Below are 19,601 nucleotides of genomic sequence, written 5' to 3'. Positions count from 1 at the left end.
CCAGCATCAGGGTCTTTTCCAGTGAGTCAGCTCTTCGCATCAGGTGACCAAAATATTGGAGCTTCAGCTTTAGCATCAGTCCTTTCAATGATTATTCAGGGTCGATTCCCTTTAGGATTGACTGGTTTGATCTTGCAGTCCACAGGAGTGGACTCGAAAGAGTCTTCTCCAGCACCACAGTTCAAAAGCATCAATTTTTCAGCACTTAGCCATCTTTATGGTCCAACTTTCATATTCACACACAACTATAGGAAAAACCATAGCTTTGACTATATGGACCTTTGTCGGCAAAATGATGTCTCTGCTTTTTTAATACACTGTCTAGGTTTGTTATAGCTTTTCTTCCAAGGAGCAAATGTCTTAATTTCATGACTGCAGTCACTGTCTGCCACGATTCTGGAGCCCAAGAAAATAACATTTGTCACTGTTTCCATTTTTTTCCCCATCTATTTGCCATGAAGTGATGGCACTGGATGCCATGATCTTAGTTTTTTTAATGTTGAGTCTTAAACCAGATTTTTCACTCTCCTCTTGCACCTTCATCAAAAAGCTCTTTAGTTCCTCTTCACTTTTTGCTATTAGGGTAGTATCATCTGCATATCTGATATTATTGATATTTCTCCCAGGAATCTTGATTCCAGTTTGTGATTCATCCTTCTGGCATTTCACATGATGTACTCTGCATATAAGTTAAATAAACAGGGTGACAATATACTCCTTGATGTACTCCTTTCCTAATTTTGAACTAGTCCATTGTTCCATATCTGGTACTAAGTGTTGCTTCTTGACCCACATACAGGTTCCTTAGGAAGCAGGTAAGGTGGTCGGATATTCCCATCTCTTTAAGAATTTTCCACAGTTTGTTGTGATCCACACAGTTAAAGGCTTTAGCATAGTCAGTGAAGCAAAAGTAGACATTTTTTGTGGAATTCCCTTGCTTTTTCTATGATCCAATGGTTGTTGGCAACTTTATCTCTGGTTCATGTGCCTTTTCGAAATCCAGCTTGTACATCTGGAAGTTTTGGTTCACATACTATTGAAGCCTAGCTTGAAGGATTTTGAACATGACCCTGCTATCATGTGAAATGAGCGCAGTTGTACAGTCATTTGAACATTCTTTGGCATTGCCCTTCTTTGGGATTGAAATGCAAATTGAACTTTTCCAGTCTTGTGGCCACTTCTGAGTTTTCCATATTTGCTAGCTTATTGAAAGAAGTTATCCACAGATCAGAGATGTACATTGGTCTAGAAGATAAAATTTCATATCAGTTATTATAATTAGAGATAAAGCAAGTAACAATCACATAATATTTCAAAGGAAGAGAATTAATGTTAATAAAAAACCCAGTCTTTAATAACAAACAACATAGGACAAGACATTGAAATGCCTTTCATTAAAAATAGTTTATCCAAGGTTTTCAAATCCAAAGTAGATTAAAGAAAGGTCAGAATAATCTTGGTTAGATCAAGTAAGAAAATATTGTTGGAGGTGGGTTTTGGAAGACTTAGAAGAAGCACTTCCCTGAGAGCCTTTCCGCCCTGACTCTACATTCTTGAGTTGATTTCAAGCCCCAAAGGATCTCACAATTAGGGACCAGTGGAAGGAGACATGTAATGATCCAGTGGTAGTCATTTGTTTTCTTCCATTTATTCCCTATTTTGTTTTCTTCCATTTATTCCCTATTTGTTTTCTTCCATTTATTCCCCATCTACTCCTATTTTATTTCACCTCTACTTTGACCCTCTTTTACTCATCTAAATTTGAAATTTTAATCAGTCTCCATATCAGATTAGTCCTCTTGGTTACCCTCGCTTCAACCTGCATATAGGTAAGGTGGTGCTCCCTGTGTGTCTTGGAGGACTTAACACCTAAACTGGATCAACCTGTTCCCTTCAGGCAAGCTGTGGAGTGAGTAGGGGGAGATTGCAATTCAGAAGGAGAGAAAGTCTTCCAGGTTCATTGCTCTCAATCCTCCCTTTAATGTTATAGTGGTGGGCACTGGTGCTGTTAGAGGTTTGGGGACACTGTGTGCTTCAGTGAATATGCTGGTGTTGTTCACATCACACATCTCTTGAGTTATCTGATGCTAATCCTCCTGGAAACAGTTTTACAACTCTGTAAGATGCAGTTAATTCAGAGCAACACACAACACAAAAAATTCTTATCTATAAATATGCAAATTGTGCCCAGTCTGGTAGAGGTCCAATGGACTTAACTTTGTTTGCACATTCATTTCAATATTCCTGATCTGTAAGTCTGTCTGTGGCTTCTCCTTTGAACCTGTTCATTCATGAGAAATAAAATAACATCTGTAATGTGTGTTCATTTTATATATGTAGATTTATGATTGTCCATCTCTGAAAACTATCTTTCAACAATGGTGGAGGGCCAGACTACATTCGAGTAACAGATTTAGTAACAGAGCTAATTAATAAATCTTTATCAAAGGTTACCAAAAACAGGTAAAAATTAAGGTGAAAAACCAAGTTAGCAGAGATTATTTGCAGAAATTTCTGCAAGTGAAGGTGGCTGCAGCGTTCCTGTATAAGGAAGTAGTCATTTTTTAAGCAGTTCTTATATTTTGAATTAAATGACATCCACCAAAATACAGATTCAAGGTTTCTTGAAACTAACATGATAGTGGAAAATAGCCAGCATCCATTCTGAAGACCCAGCATGATAAGCATGTGCTTGCTTGTCTGTCTTCATCACCAGACTCTTTGCTCCAGGGAAGCAGGCAGATGGTCTGTCCACTGTCCTTTCTCCTGTAGCCATTGTTCCCTATGGCAAAGACACCAGGTGAGTGAGTGAACAGAGGCTGGCCAGGTACTGCCGCTATTTCTATAGGCACCAAAACTTGATTTTTTCAGTTTTGGGGTTTGATTGCTAAGGCAATGGCAACCCACTCCAGTACTGTTGCCCGGAAAATCCCATGGATGGAGGAGCCTGGTAGGCTGCAGTCCATGGCGTCGCACAGAGTCGGACACGACTGAAGCGACTTAGCAGCAGCAGCAGCAGCAGATGACTTCCCATGTGTGCTCTTGTACCTTATGCTTTTCTGTGTGTGTTTTAAACATACTGTGAGCATTAGGGGAGGAGCCTGAAGAGTGAGGGCAGAAGAAAGTAGGCTTTCACTTTGCCTTGGGTAATTCAAACATGGGTAGTCAAGAGGGTCGGAGAAGGCAATGGCACCCCACTCCAGTACTCTTGCCTGGAAAATCCCATGGGTGGAGGAGCCTGGTAGGCTGCAGTCCATGGGGTCGCTAAGAGTCAGGCACGACTGAGTGACTTCACTTTCACTTGCTATTTCAAAGACAGACTTGTGTTCACCAAACTAGTAAGAGGGTGATATATAAACCAGAATATTAATTTGTCAATTAAAGAGAGTAATTAAACTCTCCCATTAGACTGGAATGTTTGCCTTTGTCTCTCAGGGAAATTACATGGCAGGGGTGCACATGATAATCAGGTGTTTGCTTGATGAACTTGAAGTGAGCTCAGTTGGCCACTGTCCCCTCTGTCCTAGAGCTGGCAGGCCAGCTGTCACCCCAGTCTACCGAGGGATTTCAGCTGGTGGTCAGGACGCACTCATGGCTCATCAGCTCCTCTTCGTAGGAACAGGGAGGGAGCATGCAAGATCTGTAGATAGGAGAATTCCTGTCCTTTGGGCTTTCCATTTTAAGGCTATATTTCTAATCTGTTAAGATATTCTTTCTACAGAGAGACTAAAATTGATTTGGTTTTAAGCTTTTCATTAGATTCACAGTTCAGTTTAGCCCCATTTCTGGGCACTGTAAATAGAATTTGAATTCTTTTTTTTTTCCTTTTAAATATTTATTTGGTTGTGAGAGTTGGACACGACTGAATGACTTCACTTTCACTTTCATGCACTGGAGAAGGAAATGGCAACCCACTCCAGTGTTCTTGCCTGGAGAATCCCAGGGATGGGGGAGCCTGGTGGGCTGCCGTCTATGGGGTCGCACAGAGTCGCACATGACTGAAGCGACTTAGCAGCAGCAGCAGCAGCAGCCAGGTCTTAGTTTCAGCATGAGGGATCTTTCAGTTTCAGCTTGTAAACTCTTGAGTTGGGGCATGTGGGATCTAGTTCCCTGAACAGGGATCAAACTGGGTGCCCCCTGCATTGGAAGTGTAGAGTCTTAACCATGGACCACCAGAAAAATCCCCAGAATTTGAAGGTTCTTGAAACTCATTAGTGACTTATAAAGAAATCATTCTTTGGGATGTTTCATTTGTCTAGGGGACTGATTGCATATTGCATTAATTAAAAGTCATTAACTCTGTGTTTTACAGGTCCTTGTGGATACCTACTAAATAATGGTGACATTACTTTATAGTGATTGAATCACTCGTTCAGTTAAGAGATAGTCTTTGCCTTATCAGAGCCTTAATTATTATTCGTTTGCAGGAGCCATTGTAGTCTCTAAGCTTCTTGCTGCTGTTTTGTGAAATCTTGCCAGTTGGTTTTCAAGTCTGACTTATGAAGATAGAATTTCTAAAAAGCAGATCAGCCACACTGATAACGATGATAGCAGAAATGCTTATTTTTATGTATCTCTCCCTCAATCTTATTAAAAATTTTTTTTCTCCATGACATACTGAAATGATGAAAATGTGCCTGAAGGCTAGGTTGCCAGTACCAAACAAATAAATACTCTAATTAAATAATAAAAGCAGTCAGAATCCATAATGTAAGACTTGCAAGGAATGGAGAGAGAGAAATTTGTACCAGTTAATGCTTAGCAAGCTGTCAGGAAGAGATGAGACCGGAATCACAGTCAGGGACCAAGTCCTGGATGGCTCTGTGTGTCCAGCTACAGGGCATGTCCAGAGGCTGATGGGTTCCTGGCAGAGGTTCGGGCAGGGAAATGACATGTTTAGATATGAGTGCGAGACCACTCACCTTGGGGGCCATAAGGACAGAACAGAAGGGAAAGAGGTTGGTTGAGATATTTGGAGAAAACAGGCAGGCTGAGAAGACAGGAGATCTGGAGAGAGCCCTGGAGGGTTCTGTAACTAGGTGCCAATCAGTTGTTTTAAAATAGCAATCAGGAAAGGAAGAACCATGGGAGACACCAACACTTATGGGCGGGTCCAAGAAAGAGCCTGCCAGAGAGAGAACCCTGATCAGCAGTCAGAGGTCGAAGAACAAGCGGAAAGGACTGTGATGGGAACCAGGTGCCCAGTGAGTGGTCAGCCATTCAGATGCTACTGGGAGGTTAAGTAAGCGACCTCAGATCTCCCCTGGATTTGGTGATGCTTTCCAAGAATGGTTGAATGGATTTGTAGGAAAAGCAGAGAAACAATCAGTGGGTTGAAATCTGAAGGAGAAGCAAGGCAACAGGTAGAGGAGAAGAGCAGAATGAGCTGTTTTGTTTTTGACTTTGAGAAGGGAGAGAATTGAACCTGGGGAGGAGGCGACAGTAGAAGGGAAAGGGCAAAGGTTCAGAACAGAAAAAAATGAAGGGAGGGGGCTTGGATCATTGAGGAGACAGGAAGGGATGGAATAGCAGGCAGATTCTGCTTTTGTAAGAGGCGAGATACTTCTTCCTCTGAGATGGAAAGTAATGGCTTATAGCTAACCATCGAGTCTCACCTGGCAGCATCTTTTTTCCTGAAATAGAAAACATGATTATAGAAGTTAGAAAAGCACAGAATGGTGAAGGTAGCACAACAGTGAATGTGTAGGTTAGCTGTTGAGGGAAATGGGAAGGGAGGTGGCCCCTCGGAATAGAATTGTCAAGGCATCAAAGGCCTAGTGTATTGGACACCATAGATTTATCAGGGCACCAACCCACCTACCCATGTGATTTTGTTCCCAGCAGTCTAAGCTGGGCAGGTATAGGAATGCATTAGGCCAGAGGCTGCATTGCTGCATTATGGCATATTTGCAAGGTGGATGCCACAGAATGTTGAAGGGGCAGGAACTTGGGCGTGCTGGCTTGTTGCCAGATGTTACTCATGCTACAAATGAGCGGACAAGCAATCTTGTTTAGTGATGTGCAGGCAGAGATTGTGGTCGTATAATGGAGCATTTGATGAGGCTTTGGCAGGGCAGCTAGAGCCATCTCAGCCCTCTAGTCTGGGAGACTTCAACACTCACTTGGTTCATCAGGTTCTAGCAGATCTCCAGGAGGATGACCACTGTCCCTCCATGACTTGTCCTGGGAGACGTTCTCCACTGTGTATCTGGCAGATTGTATATAGGCTAATTCTTTTCTCTTTTGTAGAGAACTAATGTGGGGAGAGGGGTAGGGGAAGGGGGAATGGGATGAATTGGGAGATTGGGATTGATGTGTGTGCACTGCCATATGAAAATGGATAGTGGGAAGCTGCTGCACAGCACAGGGAGCTCAGCCGTGTGCTCTGTGATGACATAGATCTGTGGAAGTGCGGGGCGAGAGAGAGGTGCAAGAGGAGGGGATATATGTAACCATACACAGCTATATGTACTAACACAACATTGCAAAGCAACTATATGTCAATAAAAGATAAAATAACAAATAATAAAAAAGAAGTTCTTAAAAGGAGCTTTCACCAGCAAGTTGAAATTAAAAAAAAAAAAAAACACAAAACTATCAGAGTTGGCAGAAACAAAATTCTTATTTTGAACCCATAAGAGTCTGGCCCCAGAAGTTTTGGCTCTTACAGTTTAGCTAGCGGCCTTGCTGGCCCCTGTGCTTTTTCTTTCCTAGACCCAAATGCTCAGACCATCGACTTGAGTTAGTTTGGGGTCAGGGTCCCTTTCTGGTCATATCCCAGACTTCTGCCTAACTGTGGGCTCTTCTGGCAGCAGGCTCTGATGTGCTTTCTCTGTTGCTTCCTCTATCATTTCAAGTTCTCCTCAACATTCAGTCCTTTTGGATGGGTCTTTCCAACTTGATCCCCAGTCATCCTTCCTCAGGTTACAAGTCAGCTCACACGTGTCTTGGAGCCATTTCATCTCCTGCCACATTGCTTGTGATCCCAGGTCTTTAATTCCTGCTTTTATCTCGATGAATTTCTCTCTGTCCCCTTTGCCTTGTCTGAGAAATGTCCCCAGATCAGAAGTTAAGGAGGACTTTTTTCTAATAACTTCATTTTGGTGGATGCCAACTTCTCAAATAGGATCTGTCCACGGCTCATGACCTTGCTCAACTCAGACTGGGAAGATTTCTTCTTTTCCTCTCTCAAGAGCAAGTAAGTCCCTCACAGTTCTTCTCATGGGCTCAGATCCAAGGAACATCCGGTGATAGTTTAGTCACTAAGTCATGTCTGACTCTTTGCAACCCCAAGGACTATAGCCAGCAAGGCACCTCTGCCCATGGAATTCTCCAAGCAAGAATACTGGTGTGGGTTGCCACTTTCTTCTCCAGGCAATCTTCCTGACCAGGGATTGAACCCAGGTCTCCTGTATTGCAGGCAGTCTCTTTACTGACTGAGCCACCAGGGAACCTTGAACATCTAATTCTCACTTATTCCCACAACAGAGGACTGGTGGTCTAGCCCTCTCTTTGGAAGGTCTATTGCCTTCCACTTCTCTATGGATCCTGGCATCTCTTATGGAGTCAGGTCTTCAAGCATCTTAAAACATGGTGGTTATATTGTTATATTTCTGTCACTATGAATAACAATCATTGTTGAAAACAGCATGAGCTAGGAGTCTTGACTAAGAGGCATTGAAAGGGGTTATATTGATCAGATGCCTAAAGTAGACAAATGTTTGAAATTTAAGGGTTCTGCAGATCAGTATTTTAACATATTCCTAGGAAGGTTTTAATGACATTAGATGAAAAGGAAGAAAACTAGGAATGAAAGGAAGAAAAACTAGGAATTCAGAGGAAGAAAACTTTGAATGAAAAGGGGGCAGGACAGAAAGAGAGTGCAGAGAACTCAAGGGGCTTCTTTCTGTTCCTTTGGCTGTGAAGTGACTTCTGTGGGTAGGAGAGGTTACCAACACCTATAACAACAACAGTTTAAGGAAACAACACAGCAAGGCATTTAGGAGAACAGGAACGCAACATTTATTTAGTAACTTTCATATTTTAGCTGTTTTTATGCACATCCCATGTAATCCCTTGTCTTGATCCACCTGAATGGACTAGGCAGCTTATAAATACCAGAAATTTATTTTTCATGCTTCTGGAGGTCCAAAATCATAGCACCTGCAGATCTGGTGTCTAGAGAGCCCACTTCCTCATAGACAGCCATCCTCTCACTGTCACCTCACAAGGCAGAAGGGGACCAGGAAGCCCTCTTGGGCCAATTTTATCAGGGCACTAATCCCATTCATGAGGACCCCCATGACCTCATGACCTCCCAAAGCTCCACCTCCTAATGTCATCACCTTGGGGCTGGGATTTCAACATATGAATTTTGAGGGAGACACAAACATTCAATCTGTAGCATCCCTACAGACTACTGAGTAAAGATTTGAACAAGGAAACTCTTGGATTTCAAAGGCCAAGGTGGAACCCAGATTCAAGGCTGGCCCTGCTGGCTGACACCTAAGGTCCCCAACTCTAACTTTACTCTTGCATCTCCACTTCAACCCAGATACCCTTATTTGCTTTCCATGGGCCTTCTGTGATTTCAGTTGGGCAAAGCTGTTTGGATTTTTTATTAACAAAGATACTCACTGATTTAAGGGAAGTTCTATGACACTCAACCGTAATGATGCCTGCTTCTCTGTTTCATGATTCAGTCTTGCAAAGCCATCGTAATTCAAAGCACTGCTGGCTCAGTAATTCACTTCATTAATGGTGCTGCCTGAATGAAATACACAGCAAGTTAGAAATAAACAAATCTTTGGAAAGTATGATAATACATTCAGAAAGTACAGAAGGTGAGGCATGTAGACAGAAAGAGGAACGAAGTGGGAAGAAAACCTTATCAAGATAAAGAGGAGTTTTGTGAGCCCATAAGATGCTTGTATACTGTCTTTTTAGACAAAATTTCTGAAGATTAATTATGACTCTCTCTTGTTTATATCTTTAGCTTGATACCGCATACTCCCTCACCTCCCATATCCAATTTATTATGAAGTCCTGTCAGTTTTATGTCCAGAATAGATCTCAAACCTGTCAGCTTCTCTTCTCGCCCGTGGATGGTGGCTGTGGGCTTCTGGTCCACTCCTGCACCCTGATGATCTCTTCTTCCAGGCATGGAGGATGGTTGCCCTTTTCTGAAAACTGCTGTGAAATCAGGTCGGGCAGACAGCTAGTTCTGGCCAGGCTGAAGCATTCAGATAAAGAGTAAGACCGTCCAGTGCTTTCTCCTTCTGCCACAACAGTTTTGGAGGCAGGTTGTTGAAAGTGCCCTGAGAGTGGAGTATGTGGTATTTCTAGATCACGTGGAGCACTGCTGCCCTAGAAAGCCACCCAGTGTCTAGTGGCCATTTCATGAGCAAGAAACGTCAGCAAGAGAAAAACAAATATCATATATTAATGCATATATATGGAATCTAGAAAAAAAGTACTGATGAACCGATTTGCAGGGCAGGAATAGAGATGGAGATGAAGAGAATGGACTTGTGTACGTAGCAGGGGAAGGAGAGGGTGGGACAAATTGAGAGAGTAGCATTAACATATATACTCTATCACGTGTAAAATAGATAGCTAGTGGGAAGCTGCTGTGTAGCACAAGGAGCTCAGCTTGGTGCTCTTCGATGACCTAGAGGGGTGGGATGGGGCCTGTGGGAGGCTCAAGAGGGAGGGGATATATGTATACATAGAGCTGATTCACGTTGTTGTATAGCAGAAACTAAGACAACATCGTAAAGCAATTATCCCCATTTAAAAAAATACATGGTAAAGGTTAAATAAATACTAGTATGTGCAAACAAAACAAACAAGAGAAAGAAACAGACATTTGTGATGGAAAGCACCTGCCAGTGAGCAACCTCTGTGGTCACATCATAATCTGTTCCATCCTGTCTGGCAAAGCCAGGGGCTACAGGGGCTATCATCTCTCTCTTAGAGCCCCACAGAAGCCTCCTCACTTTCATCTTTTCTGTGGTCCTGCCTCCTCTTGTTTCATCTCTGAGTCAACTTCTTAAAACCTTACATGAGGCTACACATATCCATCTTTCCCCTGCCCCCTAACCTTGTCTTGCTGTCCATGTTATTAAGGTTCCTTCTAATCTTAGGGTTCACCAGGCCTGTGTGTCATGGGCCCTGCTTCCTGCTCCAAACACCCTTAAACCTTTCAGTCTTGAGCTTCACTTGCCTCCTTTCAGTTCCTCAAGCATTCTGCAGCCTTTGCATGTGCTTTCCCTTCTATCTGGAATGTTCCCAGCAAAGTAGCACCCTTGGATTACCCTGGGGATCTCCACCCAAATGACACTTTCTCAGAGGCCCCCACACGATGCAGACAGCTCTGGTTACACTTCTCCATGGCATCACTGCTGTTTTCAGGGTTCTGTCCACAGACCAGAATTTTCTATTCATTTGTGTGGTTTTGTTTGATACAGGTTGTTCTCCTTAACCAGACAGGAAGCTGTCTGTGTTCTGTGTTTTCCAACTCCATATCCTAAGCCTCCTGTGGCTGTTTCCTAACTCATTAGATTCTCAGCAAATATCTTCAGGATGATTAAATAGATGCATTAACAAGAAATCGGAGTTGTGTGCCTATTTTTGACATATAGGGAGAGTGATGGTTGATATTTTTTGAACTCTTACTATGGTAGGTATAGTAAGAAGTGCTTTTCTTTCATTTTTTAAAAAATTATTTATTTATTTGGCTTCACTGGGTCTTATTAATAGGGCTTTTCCGGTGGCTCAGATGGTAAAGAATCTGCCTGCAGTGCAGAAGACCCAGGTTCGATCCCTAGATTTGAGGATCTCCTGGAGAAGGGAATGGCAACCCACTCCAGTATTCTTGCCTGGAGAATCCCATGGACAGAGGAGCCCATGCAGTTGCAAAGAATGAGATACGACTGAACATCTTATTAAGAGTTGAGACATGGGATCCAGTTCCCTGACCAGGATTGGAACCCACCCCCCTGCATTGGAAGCCTGAGTCTTAGCCACTGAACCACCAGGGAAGTCCCCCAAGTTGCTTTTCATTGTTTCCTCTATCATGTATATATCATGAAAATAACACTATAAGGTAAGAACTAGAGATGCAGAAACTGAGGCCTGAGTCGGCTAACTAGTAGCACACGTGTGTCCGCAGGGCTTATTAGGCAGCCCAGCTCTATAACCTGTTTCCTTAACTTGCTTTTTTAATTTGGTTTGTCTCTGGCTCCAGTTTTTCCAAGCTCATACAGTAATAACAACAGCTTATATCACAGCTACTGTAATAATTAAAGGCCAGATTTATCTTGCCTTCTTTTGAGAGAGAATTATTGATCTTGTGTCTGCATGCTTCCTACCAGAGACAACATCTTTTTAAAAATAAAGTCTGTTTACACACACAATGATTAAAACTATTCAATAACTTGTTCAGTTACATACTAACCTCAAAATATGAAAACTTGAAAATACAGTCTTCCGTGGAGAGTTCCTATTTGACTTTATCATGTCAGTGTATTAAAAAATTTAGACCCATCGTCAGAGGTGAAAATATCAATTTCCTTTTCCATGGAGAAATCCAATAATGGGATGAAAATTAGACTTCATTTGGGTACACTTTACCAATAAATCTGATTTTTGTTAACTGTATCTCATAAACTCTTCTTTTAAATCAATCTGTTTTTTTTTTTTTAATCTCTTTCCCAAAACAGCACATATCTGAATGAGAAGTCCCTCCACCTGGTGGAGCGCTGCCAAAATCTGCAAGCGGGCTTGGAGACTTTATCTAACAGAACAGGAAAGTAAGTTCTACTCTTCGCATTTAATTTGATTTTAAAATAAGTATTTTGTGTAAAAAAATGTTTCACAGCATCTTTTTAAAAAATTAGCCTCTTGAAAATTTTTTAATTAATTAATTTTTGGCTGTGCTGGGTCTTCGTTGCTGCGAGGGCTTTTCTCTAGCTGTGGTATTCGGGCTTCTCATTGAGGTGGCTTCTCTGATTGTGGAGCACAGGCTTCAGGGCATGTGGGCTTCAGTAGCTGTGGTTCCCAGGCTCTAGAGCACAGGCTCAGTAGTTGTGGCATACAGGCTTAGTTGCTCCATGGCATGTGGGATCTTCCTGGATCAGGGATCTAGCCCATGTCTCATGCATTGGTAGGGAGATCCTTAACCACTGAGCAACCTGGGAAGGCCCAAGCTCTTCATAGTCCCCTGATATCATGCTTGAATTTTTCTGCATCCAGCCCAGGCCTTTGGGAAAAGTGCCTTCTTGAAGCTTTTCTCATATGACTCAGTTTGAGCCGGCCACTGTTTTTGCCAGGACCCTTGCTTATGATAGATTGGTCAGAACTAATACTTGTAAATGCTTCTTTTCTTAATTTTTTTAATACTTATTTTTATTCATTCATTTATTTATTTGGTTATGCTGGGTGTTAGTTGTGGCATACAGGATCTAACCCAGGTGTGCCCTGCATTGGAAGCGAGGCTTCCCTGCTAGCCACTGGACCAGCAGGGAAAGTGAAGTTGCTCAGTCGTGTCTGACTCTCTACGACCTCATGGACTGTAGCCTACCAGGCTCCTCTGTCCATGGGGTTTTCTAGGCAAGAGTTCTGGAGTGGTTTGCCATTTCCTTCTCCAGTGGATCTTCCCATCCCAGGGATTGATCCCAGGTCTCCCGCATTGTAGGCAGATGCTTTACCATCTGAGCCACAAGAGAAGAGCAGGGAAGTCCCATGCAAATGCCTTTTTTCTTGCACAATAAGTACAATGAATTTTGAGGTGGATGTAATAGCTCATGCATTGTAGATGGTGCTGGACATCCGTTTTGACCATGTTGGAGCCATTGTTTTCCTTTGTTTGTTGGGCTTTTCCTCAAAATTTTCTTGAGGGACTCAAATTCCAAACCTCTTGCACCACCCTCCATGCATCAGATCTCTGGTGCCACACCTTATGAATAGTAGAACTTGGAAAAATTGGTCCTTACTCCCCCATTCCCTGTGACAAACTGTCTGTATTCATTGCCTGACGTGGGAATCAGTGTGTAAAAGTTACAATGGACTGTCTTCAACTCTCTGTCTGATGAACTATTCAATGTTTTTGTTCCCCAAAGTGACAAAAGTGCTCAATGTAACAATGAGCCATTGCTGTACTTTGGAGCAAAGCACGTGCGTCAACATGGCAGAATGTTCTTTAATCATGGAAGGTGATTTGTTTTCAACGCAGAGAATTAAAAAAAAAAGTTTTTGGCCACACCCTACAGCATATGAGACTTTAGTTCCCTGACCAGGGCTGGAATCCATGCTTCCTGCATTAGAAGGCAAAGTCTTAAACACTGGACCACCAGGGAAGACCCCACTGCAAAGAATTTTGCAACTCTTTTATGAGTGTCAACAAATATGGTTAACTGCAGTGTGCTGATGAGATTGCCTGGGTATAGTTTGCTCTCTCACTTTTTTCCTATTGTTTTGGATTTGATGTTAAGACTTTTTCTCAGTTGTTGTTTAGGGAGATACCTTTCCATGATCTGCACAATTTTCAGCCAGCTCATATAATTAGCCTGCACTAGCATTCTGTTTGGCAAAAGTCTAGAGAAAGTAGGCAGGACCTGACCATTGTTATGAAAGTGTTATTTTGATCATAGGAGACTAATTTGTTCAATAGTATTGTCTATTGTCAGGAATTGTACATTCTGCGACCAGCACTGATACAGAGGTACAGGGGACAATTGGGAAAGCTATTCAGTGTGTGGTAATAAAAAGCAAGTACATTTTCTTAGAAATAATGATTTAGCTCTGTTTTTGTCATGGTCTGTTAAAGACTTAGAATTTCCTCTTTCTTCAGCCAGTTTTCCCCTTTCAGATACTAAAATAGAATTTAGGAAGATGGTGTTAGAGTGGGAGGAAGCAGTGCTCTTTCTCCCACTGGTCTTTTAAAATTAATTAATTAATTTTAATTGGAAGATAATTACTTTACAATATTGTGGTGGTTTTGCCATACATCAACATGAATTGGTTGACTACATTTTTGAGTGAAAGTAAGCTAATGGTTGGCATTGGGAAAACCATCGGGATTCTTTATTTTCTGTGTAAGGCTATGAGCTCCAGGACTGTGAGTTCGTGGTTCTGTCTGTGGTGCCTATCACAGGACTCAGCACATAGTAGTTACTCAGCAAATGTTTGTGGAATTAAATTAATAAATGAATAAATATACTTCTTAGGTCTTCAAAGGATTTTTCTTCACCTTCTCTTACTCTGTCCATAAACTTCAATTCCTTTTTGAAAACTATTTTTAACTTCTCTGGCTCTTTCTCTTTGAATCTGAAGTTTTCTGTTTTTTCCTGCCTCATCCTTTCTCCTTGAATGTTTCTCTCGGTTTCTCCATCTCAATCCTTTTTACCAGGTGTCTCCTGGATGAAATATTATACCATACTAAAATGCTGCCTAGCCATCTTATCACTGCATCTTATCACTTGCATTTTTCAGTATGGCAAAGATTATTTGTGATCTTTTCTGCTTACTTTTTTAAAAATGATAATTGTGTGGATATTCAAGTTGTCTATCTTAGTCCACATCATTTCAGACCAATGAGCTGATTTTTTAAGAGCAAATACTTCAGAGGGGCTGACCCAGGAAATGATCTCATTCCTCCCCCTGTTGGGTTTTGCTGCCTCTGTCAACTGTACCATTTTCTTCCTGTGTTCCTCTTCTATTTTCCCAGATGATCGTGGAACCCAAAAAAAGGTTACATCTATATTTGTTCAGTTTCTCCCATCTGGTCCGGGTAGATGAACTGCTCTAACAGAATCTCCCCAAACAGAGTATCATATCACAATCTTGTGTTCTCTCTCATACAATGTTCAGTATAGATCTTCTTTCTTGACTGAGCAACTCTTCTCTGACTACTGACTCAGGGATTCTGGATCCTTCCATCCTATGATGCAGACATCTTCAACAGGTGATCTGAGGGTTGCTGCAGAAGCAGAGGGTGCTATAGAGAAGGTACACACAGCTTGGAGGGGACATGCATAACTTCCCGTCATATCCCACTGGCTGGAACCAGCCTACCTAAATGTTTGGGGTCATGTGATTGGGTTTGGCCAATAGAATGTGAGTGCAGTTGTCTCATGATGGGCATGAGGGTTGTAGTGCCCAGCTGGGATGCCGTAAAACAACAGCTACATGATTTGGAAAGAGAGCAGCAGTCAGTGACGTCAACCAGGTATTTCTGCACCATATGCATTAAATATTAAATAGCTCAGCTGTTCTTATTATTGTATTGACAACAGATCCCTCAGGTCTTCCTTAAAGATGAAAGGAAACATTTTGCTTAAACAATATCTTACATCCTCTGAACGCTTGAATAGTGCTCTTGGTGAAAGGAGAGATTTAGAGATCTTACAGAATGTAAGCCACTGCCCTACATCTTCCTGTGCAGTCATGAGGGCATGAAAAAGCCTCTTGCCTTCAAATAGCTTTTCTTGGTAAAATTCAAATTCTCAGAATCAAGGTTGGAACAAAGGCTTGCATCAGCTAGGTGTGGCTTGAACCGTAACTGCTAGGTAAGTGTGTATGTCTGATGAGCTGTTTCATGCTGTACCATTTAAAATTACCCAGAACACTAGAATTTTCTGAAAGGATCATCTTAATGGGGTGTCATAAAGATGTTTGTTTGAAGGCTCTGTTTGCAAGGTGAAAGGCAAAGTGAATTGAAGTCTGGCCCTAAGTGTTCTTCCTGTTTATTATCTTGGGGAGCACAGCATGACCTGAATTGCAGCTTGAAAAGAAGAAGTATAAATTATGGTAGATCAGGCTTCAGAAAACATGACTCTGAACATATCACTTGACAGCCTGCTAACAATGCAAGTATTGATAAATTTTAAGTTGTCTGTCAGGAAAAATGGTGTGTGGTCATAGACAAGATTTTCTTGGCATGGAGTGATATATGGCTTGTCCACTCAGCTTTAAATCTATGGTGCTTTCATTGCCTCTTCAAGAGATATCCACATTTTTGTGTCTTTTCACCTCTGACCCTTTAATTTGCCTTTTCTGGTCAGTTTTTGAGGGCTCAGGAATCTATCCCTCCTTCCTTTCCTTGTCATAAAGGAGACATTAACACAAAACAGCCATTCATACCAACATGTTGTGTTCTTAATATCATGGGGCATATCTGTTGGTAACCAAAGCAGTGGCTCTGTTTGCTGATACAAAATTTTAAGTTGAATGGGTGAACTGATAACAAGGCTGTAATAGAAGTCTCTGAAAACTTCTTTTTTGTGTGTGCAAAATCTGTCAAGGTGGTTTAGCCATCATTCTGTACCTCAAAGAGAACATAAGAAATAACCAATCATACAATTTAAGAACTTGAGGGAATGAATAGTCTCTTAAATTCTTTTGATCCATATATCTTTTTATATATAACTTTTATTTTTCTAAGCAATAAAATTCCCTCAGTTTAAAGATAAAAATAGGATTATGACTTTCAGAGTCAGGCAATCAGTTAATGGGAAAGAGGAAAATAAAATATTTTGTGTGTGGTTGTTGATGCTGGAAGTTAACCAGCATAATTCTAATCTGAATTCCTTAGTTAATACTTGGCAGGAGTTGCTTAGTATCATTTGTTACCATGCTGATAATTGGAATAGTGTATTAAGTGTTTGTCAGTGGAAATAAAACTGAATTTTCCCTCAGAGAAAAATTGAAACACTGACTTCTGCATTATACTACAATCTTGATTATGTATTCACATCAGAAGGATTCCTAGTACTTGCTCAAATAGCAAGTCATTTGAAGGAAACCTTTAATAGGAAAACAGCAACAATAAAAATAATCACACTTATTTAAGGTCATTAAGAAATAATTGGAAATAATTATTTCCAATTTCAGAAGTAGATGGAGAAAGAAAGCAAATCTATTGCATTTGTTCACCATTTTCAGATAAAACAAGTATTATTAAAGGTATTGTTTATCTACTATTTCTGGTAGCCAAACTTCCAAGATGGTGCCCACTAGTTTTTCCTTCCTGGTGTTTACATGATTTTCCCCTGCCTCACTGAAGGGGACTGCCCTGTGTAACCAATACAATATCACAGGAATAACGAGGTGTGATTTCAAGGTCAGGTCATAGAGTGTTTGATAATTCTGCCTTACCTTCTCTTAGGTTGCTTGCTCTGGGGGAAGCCAGCTACCGTGTCATGGGGACATTGAGAGGTCCACATACCTGAGGTCTTCCGCCAACAGCCAGGACCATTTTGTCAGCCATGTCAATGAGCCTCCCTGGAAGTAGATACTTCAACCTCAACCTACATCTTGACTTTACAGTCTAATGAGCTACTAGCCCAGAATTATCCAACTAAGCTACTCATGAATTCCTGACCTATACAAAAATAGTTTATTGTTGTAAAACTAAGCCACTAAGTTTTGGAGTAATTTATAATATAACCATGGATAACTAACTGGCCACTCAATTCATAATCCTTTATGCTATTATATTTTTATCATTATGACAATTTTTATAGTGACATTTGTGTGTGGTTGTTGATGTTGGAAAATAACCAACATAATTCTAATTGGAATCCCTTAGTTGATATGTGGCAAGAATTGCTTAGTATCATCTGTTACCATACTGAAGATTGAAATAGTGTATTATTTTAAGTGTTTGTCAGTGGAAACAGGGGCTTTCCCCAAGGCTCAGCTGGTAAGAACCCAAATGGCATTGCAGGAGATGCAAGAGACACAGGTTCGATCCCTGGGTCGGGAAGGTCCCCTGGAGTAGGAAATAGCAACCCACTCAGTATTCTTGCCTGTAAAATTACATGGACAGAGGAGCCTGGCAGACTATAGTACGTGGGATCATGAAGAGTCAGACACAATTGAGCTACTGAACATGTGTGCAGTGGAAACAAAACTGAATTTTCAGTAGTGGTAATAACAGCTATTTTTGTGGACCTACTGTATGCAAGGAAATGTAAGTATATGTATAGTCTTTGCAGTAGTTCTTCAGAGTAAGTTTCATTATTTTAATTCCACAAGTGTAAGTGATGAACTCAGAGGGTTTTAAAATGGCTTGCAAACATGAGATGGTTAGAAGTGGCAGATCCAGGGCTTGGATAAAATTCTGACTGTTCTGTTCTTGCTACTGTATGGCTCCATTCTTAATGAAAACAGAATTACAAGTCAAAAATACACGAAGAGAAAGGCATTTGACTTTATACTGCAAAGCTACTTAAAAGCAATCTTTATCCAAAATACTAAGTATATACTTACTTTGCTCACATTTTGTTACTTATTCTACTTAAGCATCTGTAATGTAAATATATGCAGGTAAGGTTTATCTTGCACAATTACCCTAACTGTAACTTGGGGAACAGTGTGACTTCTCTTGGTAAGGTCATGGCAGATGGCTAATTATTGCCATATTTCAAAACTAATATCTGAAACATTTGGGTGTTTTATGTTCTAATTATATATTAAATTTCAATTTCAGAAACACACAGCGGCTTCTCTGTGCCCAGCACTACAACAGGCACAGAGACAATTGTTCTCAACCTGGAAGGTATATATCAGACTCCCTGGGAGGTTTTTCAAAATATGCATGGTTGCAAACAGTTTAACTCTTGCCTAAGGGACACAGCGATAAAGAAATTATTTCTACTCTTTAGCAGCTAACAGTACATTAAGAAAGTCAAGGACTTCCCTGGTGGTCCAGTGATTAAGACACTATGCTTCCATTGTACGGGGAGCAGGTTCAATCCCTGGTCAGGGAACTAAGATCCCACATGCTATTCTGTGTGGCAAAAAAAAAAAAAAAAATAGAAAACAAAAAACAAAAACACAAGAAACAAAAAAAACAAAACAAAAAAAGAAAGTCATATATTTACAATACTTTGTCTTCTCCTTCTCATTCTCTGTAGATTTCTTGTCATTTCCCCTCACTTTTGACCCTGGAGTGTCCCAGAACTCAGTCTTCCAGCCTCATTTATCTTCCTTCTCAGACCTGTAGGACTTCATTTAACCTCATGAATTTTAACTGCCATCTACCTACTGATGACTCCCAAATTTATATTTGGACTTCTTTCCAGATTCATATTACCTCTACCCAGTCAACTCTTCCCTGCGATACTCATAAGGAATCTCAAACCTTTTACATCTCAAAGGATCTCCTGGATTGCTCCCTGAATTTTATACTTCAACACTGTTCCCCGTTCAGTTAATGACAAGTCTGTTCTTCCAGTGCTCAGACCTAAATGCTTGGGGTTATTCTTGACTCTTTTATTTTTATCTATCTATCTATCATTAAATCTTACTGGCGACCTTGAAATCATACCCGGAAGTGGATAATTTCTTACTCACTTTATCACTTCCACCCTGGTCGAAGCCATCTTTATTTCAATATTGACAAACATCTCTAATTCTTCTAGCTTTTATTCCTGCTGTCTTGGAGAATATTCTCAATGAAGTAGACAGTTGGAACCTTTTAAAATGTAAATTAGATCAGGTCACTTTTCTGTTCTAATGTCTTCCCGTTTCACTCAACATAAAAGACAAAATTCTTACAGCAGCCTGCAAAGTCCTGGGAGCACTTCTCAAATATA

The 19,601-nt window shown here is 41.0% G+C and overlaps 1 protein-coding gene across 2 annotated transcripts in view; it reads left to right on the top strand.

Annotated features, from left to right (window-relative positions):
• Positions 1–19,601, top strand: part of ST8SIA6 (ST8 alpha-N-acetyl-neuraminide alpha-2,8-sialyltransferase 6) — a 300,223-nt gene that overhangs the window by 222,099 nt on the left and 58,523 nt on the right. For both annotated transcript variants that reach the window (XM_061436151.1, XM_061436150.1), the window contains exon 3: positions 11,724–11,813. In XM_061436151.1, coding sequence (XP_061292135.1) covers positions 11,724–11,813 — 90 coding nt within the window. The remainder of the gene's footprint in view (positions 1–11,723; positions 11,814–19,601) is intronic.

This window comes from Bos javanicus, chromosome 13 (genome assembly GCF_032452875.1).
Source record: "Bos javanicus breed banteng chromosome 13, ARS-OSU_banteng_1.0, whole genome shotgun sequence".
Taxonomy (NCBI): domain Eukaryota; kingdom Metazoa; phylum Chordata; class Mammalia; order Artiodactyla; family Bovidae; genus Bos; species Bos javanicus.
This window is presented reverse-complemented; position numbering and strand designations above follow the sequence as displayed.